The 10,621-nt window shown below is 42.0% G+C and overlaps 1 protein-coding gene across 1 annotated transcript; it reads left to right on the top strand.

Annotated features, from left to right (window-relative positions):
- Window positions 1–246: 246 nt before the first annotated feature.
- Window positions 247–6,184, top strand: LOC306919365 (uncharacterized protein; the record flags this gene model as incomplete). Its single annotated transcript, XM_079532158.1, has 5 exons — window positions 247–578; window positions 1,906–2,040; window positions 2,930–3,067; window positions 5,442–5,579; window positions 6,033–6,184. The coding sequence occupies exons 1-5, from the start codon at window positions 284–286 to the stop codon at window positions 6,182–6,184; spliced, it is 858 nt and encodes a 285-aa protein (XP_079388284.1). The 5' UTR covers window positions 247–283.
- Window positions 6,185–10,621: the final 4,437 nt, after the last annotated feature.

The raw sequence follows: 10,621 nt of genomic DNA, 5'->3' as shown, positions 1-10,621 counted from the left end.
CCGTCCAGTTACACACCTCCTCCACCAGGGGGCGAAAGGCAGAGTCTTTGCATTGAGCAAACGGCCTGGAGGTTCCATTGCTGCGCATGCGCTCGAACACGTTGATCCGAAAACGGAAGTAAGTTCGTGTTGTTGTTTCTGTTAGCACCTTAGACTAGTATATAAGGTTAGCACTGCAGCATGGAGGACCTCCATGGAGGTTGTTAGGCCTTTAGCTCTATGGTTGTTTTTCATCGTGGTGTGAAATAATTTTTCAGAGTGGTGCTAAAAACAACGTCTCATAATGGACATCAAAACGTGTCAAATGGAGTCTGTATGGCTGAAGATACATGAACACATGACGTCGGTGGGAGAGGACATATTGTGTGTTTTGGACAAACAGCAGCAGAGTGGTGGTGCTGATGTTTGTTGTGTGAAGCTTGATGTCAGAGTGTTTGTGTTGGAGCGCCTCAGTTTGGCTGCTCAGGTCATGTGCAACCTCTTCCAGACAGAGATGGAGACACTAGAAACTCTGCTGGAGAAACAAAACAAAGTGCTCGACATTGATGTTGATATGGGCATCGATCTACACATTGCAGGTATGTGTGTTACACACACACACGTGTGTGTGTGTGTGCGCGTGTGCATGTGCGTGCGTGCGTGCTTTCGTGCGTGGGCCTAATATTGCCTATCATTTTGTTATTAAACCCCTCTGGCATCTCTTTTTTTTTTTTAAATAAATCATAAGTGGTATGGCCGACTTGGTACTGTAGCTTAGGAGATATTGCTAATGTTATTTGAAAGGCTTAAAACGGCTTAAAAATGTATCTATCAGGAAAAGAGACATTGAGAGAGCTTTACAACAGAATGCCAACTATTAGAGGACCAACTATATTAAGGCATTTGAACATTGATGCCTGTCAGTCACATTGTCACAATGTGGGACAGGATCTCATTTCGTGGGACGCTTAAAAAGTCTTGTAAATGAGGGACTGTCCCATGCAAAGGGAGACATCTGGTCTCCGTTCTGTGCTCACCGTTTCCATGTGAATCCTGAGATCTACATGATTCTCACTGTTCTATTATATCAGCTGGGTTTACTTTTTTATCATTGCTGCCGGGCAGAGAAACCTTGTATCTCCATAATTCAGAAGGAGCGAGTGCATTCTCTGGCACCGGCGATCAGATGCAGCACTGCCAGGGGGATGGGCGGCACCTGCCCGGGAAGGTGGGAGTTCCGTGGCAGTGTTGATTCGTTTTGCGGCCGACGCCGCAACTGCCGACAACAGTCGCGGCTCCCGATATGCGTTGCCAGTTAAAAATCACCCGTGTCTTGCCTGTGAGGTTAGGGTCTGGGGTAGGGTGTCAGACTGCTGCCGCCGGTGCCAGAAAATGCACTCGCTCTCTCTCTCACATAATTTAACCTTTTGATGTTTTTTTGTAAATTAATGTCCTAATCATCATTCTACAGTGTCACCCAAAAGTAACCAAAATAGCCGATCTACAAGCTTTTCATTTTTATTTTTCATTTAATTTTCTGAAAAGTAACAGTTTTGGACATAAGAGGTTTCCACCTCACAGCAACAATATTATACCTACTTGTGTTATCTATTTCAGGATCATTAATATGTTAATAAACTGATTGGCTGTTTCAAATATGCAATGAAAAAATACTGCTTGCTAGATGTTCTTTCATTTTGTTCTTTCATTTTAAAAAAACAAACACAAAACAAAAACATTCTGATTCATAATTTAAATTAATTTAGTCTGGTTCAGTTTTATACATGAGCTGTTTATAAAGTTTTATATCAAAAATACATTATAGTTCTTATTCATGACACATGATCAGCGGCAGCCTTTTTATGAAAGTTATTAATATCACATCAAATTCCTTATTCAATGATGTATTGTATTCCTTTATTCCAGACCAGTGTGTGGAGTCCTGTCTGCAGGTGAAGATCAGTTCTCCAGCCACGACTGTTTCTATTAAACAGGAACCTGAAGACCACCTTAAACAGGAACCTGAAGACAAACGGGAACCTGAAGACCACCTGGCTCTCAGTAAGTTTAAATTACTCTGTCTTTATTTGTTTTATTGGTGAAAGTGGGTAGTACTGAGAGTGTAAAGATGAACCGATATGACCCTGTCGATTTTAGCATTAACAATGTGACTACATTGATGGTATTATGAATGGGACGACGGTTCGGCAGTAAAACTATGAATGGGTTCACTGAAGCTTTGTAGTTAATTCTACTTCACTATTAACACCCTCCGCGCCATTGCCGACGATTAAAGTCAATTGAAGCCTAATTTTGATACTGACGCTTAACGCCATTGCCGACGGCCTTCGGCAATTGAGCTTTTATAGCGCGTTCGATTGCTCGAGCCAAAATGCTACTCACGTTAGCCGGTTAGCTGTGTTGTTAGCACAGCACTGGATCGCCCATCTTAGATCGTCGTCACCATAAGAATCCATTCTATCCATTTATTTCAATCGCCTGTATCTCCTATTCCTTGTCCCAGATGGCATTTTGGTCAAAACAGCGTTTCTTTGACGGCACAGATGTGACGATGTAGAGCTCTCCAGAGCTCCGGTCTGGATTCAGATTGTAAACAAGGCCTGCCCAGCTCCGTGCAGATTCCAAGGTTATGACTACTGCTCATGGACCGGAAATGGCGGCTTTTCAAAATAAGAGCTCAAATTTAAAAAATGCTGGCGTGAATTAGATCCTAATTCTTCAATAAATGCTAAGTGTTAACTAACCTGCTGAAGAAGACTCACTGACCTACCATTCAGCTCGTCTCACATCTTCTATGAGAACACTACAATGTAAACAAACGGCCATACAGCACAGAGCGCAGTAAGGGCACCATCAAAGTTCAATTTAGGAAAAGCACTGAGGTACAAGATTCAAACCTTTTATAGAGTCTCTTTGTATTTTTTCCTAGACTTTCTGCACATTCTTGTGTGTAAAGAGGAGGTCTCACCTGAAGAGGAGAGGAGCTCCAGTCGGTTCCAGGAGGAACCACAACCTCCACAGATTAAAGATGAACAAGAGGAGCTACTTCAAAGACCAGAAGAGGCTGGTGGGTCAATGATGCAATAAAAATACAGCTTAAAGAAATACTGCTTAAAGAAATACTTTTACATTTTGAAATACATTTTGAGTAGGGCTGTCAAATGATTAAACATTTTAACCAGATTAATCTCAGTTTAAAAATGTATTAATCACGATTAATCAGCATTCAAACTATGTCCAAGATTATGCCATGTTTTACAAGATCACGATACCACACATGTTGAGCAGCTTGTAGATTGGGTATTTGTGTTACTTTTTGACTTTTTTTCAATATAATTTTTATTTTCACCTGATGTTTACATACTGTAGATTGATAGATAGATAGATAGATGGATAGATGGATAGATGGATAGATAGATAGATAGATAGATAGATATATAGATAGATCTTCATTGTTATTGCTTGCACGAAACAATGAAAGTTGAGTTCAGAGCTTCACCACTGGCATACAAATAAACACACTGTAATAAATAATACCCAAAGTGCAACAGTGCTAGTGCAACGTAATAGTGCAGTGTAATAATAATAGAGTTCAGAAATGCAAAGTCCAAAGTTCAATGCATAGTCCAAGTCCAGTACAGTACACTATAATACTATAGAGGAGGGTCAGGGATGGGGGAAGCGGGGGGCAGGTTGTTCATTCAGAAGCCTGACAGCCTGTGGGTAGAGGCTGTTGGTCAGTCTGCTGGTTCTGGACCGGATAGATCGGTATCGCCTACCAGAGGGCAGATGTTGGATAAGATGGTGTGCTGGGTGGAACTGGTCCTGTAGGATGTTATTGACACGGCGTACGCAGCGGGAGGTGAAGACTGTGGAGATCTCTGGGAGACTGGTCCCAATGATCCTCCCTGCAGCCTTGACCACTCTGTCAGACCTACCAACCTGCAAGCATTTTGTGTACCAACCACACAATTCTAGGTGTCTATACTCAGGATCATTAATATGTTAATAAACCGATTGGCTGTTTCAAATATGCAATGAAAAAATACTGCTTGCTAGATGTTCTTTCATTTTGTTCTTTCATTTTAAAAAAACAAACCAAAAAACATTCTGATTCATAATTTAAATTAATTTAGTCTGGTTCAGTTTTATACAGGAGCTGTTCATACGCTGTTGTCACAATCAAGTGGCGTTTTGGGGGGGACGTTTGAAGGGAGAGAGTGACTGACTGAGCGACTCCAGCCTTCCTCCGCACTAAATCAATGGTGAGAGAGACAGAGAGCGGTGTCTGGTGTCGGTGACATGTGCGCGGCCGGACGTGCGCAACACACAGACAACAACCCCCCCTCCAGCTTCCTGTGTGTGTGCATCGCAGTGCAGTGAGAGTGCATGCCATGCGCTCAACTGTAATATGTGAAATTAATACATCATGCATGTACTGTATGGTCTATCTTATCAACAATGAGTAGCCTATGTGCACCCCATTTGACTGGTATCATACCATTGAATGGGGCCAGTATGGCCGTTATCATACCATCTTATGGGCCCAGTATGGCCATACTGGCATACTCACTGTTTCAGTATGTCATTATCACTGATGTCCTGACGGAGGCGCGCCGTGTCTGGTGGCCTTGAGCTACGTGAGGCACCGCAGAGCGAGGCGCTAGCCGAGCGACATGCCGTGCCGAGCGTTGCGAAGGCCACCAGACCCGACTCAGCGCCGTCCGAGTTACGTCCCGATAGGCAGAGAATAGTATATATTAGTAGCCCCTAGTTTCCATGTGCCGACAATAGTTGGAAATGACACGTCCACCAGGGGGAAACCTTGACCAGGCTATGGTGAGTATGCCAGTATGGCCATACAGGCCTCATAAGATGGTATGATAACGGGACATACTGGCCCTAGTATGAATATACAGACTATATCTATTAATGAATACATTAATTCATGGAATGGAAATATTGATTGAATACTTGATTTCTTTTTCATTTTATATGTACACTTAAATAAGCTGATACTGATACTAATGATCATATTATATAATGTAAATCATGCACAGGAATGTGGTTTAATTTTGGCAACATGATCATTGTGATGTATGCTCAATCTGCCACTCAGTCACTGGGGATAGACATTTACACGTTACACATATTTATTGATAGACTGTAGTGTTAACTCAGTCTGAGCAAGTACAGTATAATAATACTCCATTAGTGCAATGTACTACAATTCTGGTGAGAAAATTGCTATAACATTATAATGTAAACAAACGGCCACACTATTTACAGCACAGAGTGCAGTCAGCGCACCATCAAAGTTCAATTTTGGAAAATGTGGCCAAAGAGTAATCTGTTGATACTTTTTCCAGCAACTACTCTGCATTGAGGTACAAGATTAAAACCTTGTATGGATAGAGTCTCTTTGTATTTATTCTTCATAGATTCTCTGCACGTTCCTGTGTGTAAAGAGGAGGTTCCACCTGAAGTGGAGAGGAGCTCCAGTCTGGTCCAGGAGGAACCACAACCTCCACAGATTAAAGAGGGACAAGAGGAGCTACATCAAAGACCAGAAGAGGCTGGTGGGTCAATGACTGTTGACATTTTTCAAATAGGCAATAAAATACTGCTTAAAGAAATACTTCTTTCATTTTGAGTAGGGCTGTCAAATGATTACACATCTTAATCAGATGCATCTTGGTTTAAAAATGTATTCATCACAATTAATCAGCATTCAAACTATGTCCAAGATTATGCCATGTTTTACAAGATCACGATGCCACACATTTTGAGCAGCTTGTAGATTGGCTATTTATATTACTTTTTGACTTTTCTTTCCCTTTTACAAATTTGACTTTTCAATTTGACAAATTCAATATACAATTTATTTTCACCTGATGTTCACATCAGGATGAGGACAATTATTTTAGCACTTGAACAACTAGTGACTGCTCCGTTATACTGAACAAGACATGGTCATGTTTGATTTGAATATGTAGTATAATGAAAGGTCTTTCTATTGGTGATTTCCACAGAGCACCTCAAGGAGAGGTCTACAGTATCTAGAGAGATGGCCTCCAAAAGACATTCAACATTGTCAGAGGAACAGCCAGAGATGGACCAGAGACATGGACTGTTTGATGCAAGGATGCAACCTGTAGTAAAATTGTACAAGATAGGTATGTAGTATTTTATTTACTGTGGTTTAAACCTGTAATAAAGTTGAATACAATTTAGGCTATTAGCAGAAACTCTTAATCCAGAGTGATTTACAGTAAGCAATAACAAAACATGGTAATACATCAAATGCATAAAAACAATCATCAAGAATCATTCGTAAGCTAAGAACCTAATAGTGGAATATATGAAACTATACACTATAGATTGCAATGTCTACATAAAATGCTATCTAAGTTACGTAAGTTGAGCCTTTGCATAGACCTTTAAGGTCGTCGAGGCCAGGGCAAGTGCTAAGGCAAGTGCTACGGACTAAGGTGGTCTTTACACGAGAATGGTGTTCATAGAAAACGGCAAAATAAAGTATCGTTTGCTGGTGTCCCTTTAGACGAGAACGGTGTTTTCAGGAGGGGAAAACGCAACAAAGTGAAACCACCTTCCAGAGTGGAAATCTTTGAGAATGCTGTTTTATCCCTTCTCCATGTAAACAGGCAAAACGGTGAATCCGCAAAACTTATGACATCATGGCTCACGTTGGCTCACAGCGCATATTTATTACATTGATGCAGAGCCATATGGAGTTCCTGAACAAGCCTCCCTCCTCACCTACAAAGCGCTGCTCATCAGCGATGGTGAATGTAAAACCATGATGTAAATAAAATGCCTTGCGATAGGCGGCAGCAGCGTTTATGTAGCCTAATGTATTATAAAATATATAACCATCCCGTGGCGCGCTCTGCCTGCATGCTATGGGCTGTCTGTCAGCCTGTCTGTCACCTCGATGCGTTATAGAAAGCAGGCAGCGAGCGACGGCCTCAACCACGTTGTGTTCTGGAAGCAAAACCCTGATAGGGTTGCATGAAGGGGGAGCTGGCTCTTCTTCTTGTACGTAACGTGGGTGACTGGTCTATTTGGAAGCCCGTTACCGCCATCTAGTGACATTATTGCGTTTTCATAAAGTGTGCGTTCTCGTGTAAAGGGTCAATAAAAAATGAGAACGCAACGGGACTTTGACGTTTTATCTGGATGGTCGCCGTCTAAAAGAGGCCTAAGATGGAGTCTGAAGTGGTGGGTTTTCAGGCTACGGTGGAAGATTGGGAGTGAGTCTGCAGTTCTGATTGCAATGGGAAGTGCATTCCATAGTTTTTTTTGTTTTTTGTTTTTAGATATTTTTTGGGGCTTTTCTGCCTTTATTGATAGATTTACAGTAGGTAGACAGAAAACGGGGAGAGAGATGGGCAGAGAAGACACAGTAAAGTTTGTCGGGATCGGGACTCGAACCCTCGACACACTGTCATGCTGGATTACCAGCAAAGGTGCCTGGACCGCTAAGTCTGCCCAGGCCCATTCCATAGTTTTGGAGCCAGAAGGGAGAAGAGTTTGGGACGTGTGGAGCGCTGTCCCGGCATTTTTAGTGAATGTGCTTCCAGCTTCCCTGCGTTGGCTGATCTGAGCACGCGGTAGGGTTTGTATGGTCCGATAACAAGAATACAAGAACGCAAGCCCCCCAAAAAACATGCTCACTCTGGGTGTGGTAGGCTACTTAAAGGAACACAATCAGGTGTGAAATCATGAGTCATAATTAGCAAGCAGTGGTTTTTGAAACATCAAAGTCATGAGAGATAACGTAAAGGTTATACTAGTGCAGCGCCATATCAACATCATTCAAAACGAGGCGTTTACGTGTAAATGACAAAGTTATAATCGACAATATGCCGTCTCGTTCTTACAACTTTGTTGCATTACCTCAAACGACAGTCATGACCGAAGACAGTGTCGCGCTGCCGAAAGATAAAGTCCACAGCGTGTCTCATCACAACACACTGTGAGCTTGCTTGTAGGTCAGATACTTTCAGCGAGCAACGCCGCCATAAGGCAAAATATAAATGTAAAGTGTAAAGCCAAATGTATCCTTTGCACCGAAAATAGCCGCTCTACAAGCTAATCTGGTTGTCCTATTTGAATACTTTGCAGGGCCTTTGCTCCTAGACCATAAGGGTCGTAACACATTGTATTTTTTTGTAGACTTTCTGCACGTCCCTGTGTGTAAAGAGGAGGTTCCACCTGAAGAGGAGAAGAGCTCCAGTCTGGTCCAGGAGGAACCACAAGCTCCAGAGATTAAAGATGAACAAGTGGAGCTACTTCAAAGACAAGAAGAGGCTGGTGGATCAGCGTTGACATTACTAGCAGTGAAAAGTGAAGATGATAATGAAAACAGAGACATAGAGCCTGTAGCCGGCACCTCAACTGTACACATGAAAACACAAGCTGATTTAGAGGACTGTGGAACATCACAACCAACTAGTGACAACCAGCTCCTCTCTTCACACTGTTCTGAATCTGATACTGAAGACAGTGAGGAGTGGGAGGAGACTAGGTCAGATCAGTCAGCTTTAAACACACTGATATCACAAAACACACAACATGTGGGAGGACAGCACAAGCTGTCCCAGGACCTGAACTCATCGAAACAAACTGACTCCAAGAGGAGTCACACAGGGAAGAAAAGTTTTAATTGTACAGAGTGTGGCAAAATGTTTAATCTAAAGCGGAATTTAAAAACACACATGAAGATTATACAGACGAAAAGCCATTCTCTTGTACAGTTTCTGGTAGAGGTTTTTCTCAGGCGGGTCAGCTAAAACCACACATGAGGATTCATACAGGCGAAAAGCCATTTTCTTGTACAGTATGTGGTAAAGGCTGTCTTAACACAAGTCATCTAAAAACACACACGATGACTCATACAGGCGAAAGGCCATTCTCTTGTACAGTTTGTGGTACAGGCTTTACTCGGGCGGCTCATCTAAAAACACACATGATGACTCATACAGGCGAAAAGCCCTTCTCGTGTACAGTTTGTGGTACAGGCTTTACTCAGGCGTGTAACCTAAAATCACACATGATGACTCATACAGGCGAAAGGCCATTTTCTTGTACAGTATGTGGTAAAGGCTGTCTTAACACAAGTCATCTAAAAACACACACGATGACTCATACAGGCGAAAGGCCATTCTCTTGTACAGTTTGTGGTACAGGCTTTACTCGGGCGGCTCATCTAAAAACACACATGATGACTCATACAGGCGAAAAGCCCTTCTCCTGTACAGTATGTGGTACAGGCTTTTCTCGGGCGGGTAATCTAAAAACACACATGATGACTCATACAGGTGAAAAGCCATTTTCTTGTACAGTATGTGGTAAAGGCTGTTTTACCAAAAGTCATATAAAAAGACACATGAAGACTCATACAGGCAAAAAGCCTTTAGTTTAAGTCATAATGATCAGTCAGTCTAATCCAGGATGACAATGATGCAAAAGCAGAGGAATTACATGTATGATCTGACAATATCAACATGACTGAATAAAATACACATTAATAGTTCCTTGTGATGGAGTTTAATTTGTATCTTTGGATCTTATTTTCTATTCAACATGATGGGATTTTATTTTTATTTTAGCTTGCATTATTCCCTCCAGCTCATAGGTTACTGGTAGTACAATATGAGCATCAGTGTGTCTTATTCATTCACATTCATGCAATAATGATGTTCATTGCTATGCAGTAAATGATGGTGCAGTAAAGTGCTCACAAGCTGCTGGGTTTGTGTAGATCAGGGTGTTGCTACATCTTACATAATGTACCTTCAGACAATAACAGCCACATACTGTACATGTATGCATTGCAGTTAAACAATTCTATTTGTATTTTACTATCAAAGTTATTTAATTTCAATGCTCTTTTGTCAGGTGTGTGCTGTTAACAAAAAGTATAACTTAGCAGCCTTTTTCAGCCTTATTTCACATACCAAACCAGACATTTGAGGTAAAGTATATAAATAGCCTTTTTTATTGATCCCTTCAGAATGACACAACAAGGAACAATGAATCCTGACGAATTATACTCTGGGAAATGCCCAGGTTAATGAAAAACACTTTGGGCGCCCGCTGGCCTAGTGGTCCAGGCCCATGCCACATATAGGCTCTGGCCTAGTGGTCCAGGCCCATGCCACATATAGGCTCTGGCCTAGTGGTCCAGGCCCATGCCTCATATAGGCTCTGGCCTAGTGGTCCAGGCCCATGCCACATATAGGCTCTGGCCTGACAGCGCGTTGCGTGTTCGAGTCCCGCTCATGAATACATTTTCTGCATGTCACGCTCATGTTACGGATCTCACTGTAGGTTCTGGGGGTTCTGGGCACTGTAGGTTCATTCATAGTCCATATTTAGTGGTTTTGGTGGCGCCGCTCATAGTCCATCACCATGCTCATATCTCCTACCCTCCAAATTCGTCCATTGTTTCCCTCTGCTTTCTCTCTACCGCATATCTACCTCTATTCCATTCTGTTCATTTTCTTTTCCTTTCCTATTATATTTATGTCGTCTCTATTATTTCATTCCTTTATTCTGTCATTCTCCCTCTGCTCTGTTTCGGGAGTTTGTTTGT

The sequence above is a fragment of the Electrona antarctica genome, assembly GCF_951216825.1.
Source record: "Electrona antarctica genome assembly, contig: scaffold_25, whole genome shotgun sequence".
NCBI classification, from domain to species: domain Eukaryota; kingdom Metazoa; phylum Chordata; class Actinopteri; order Myctophiformes; family Myctophidae; genus Electrona; species Electrona antarctica.
The sequence above is the reverse complement of the archived record's forward strand: the minus strand, read 5'-3'. Positions and strand labels throughout refer to the sequence as shown.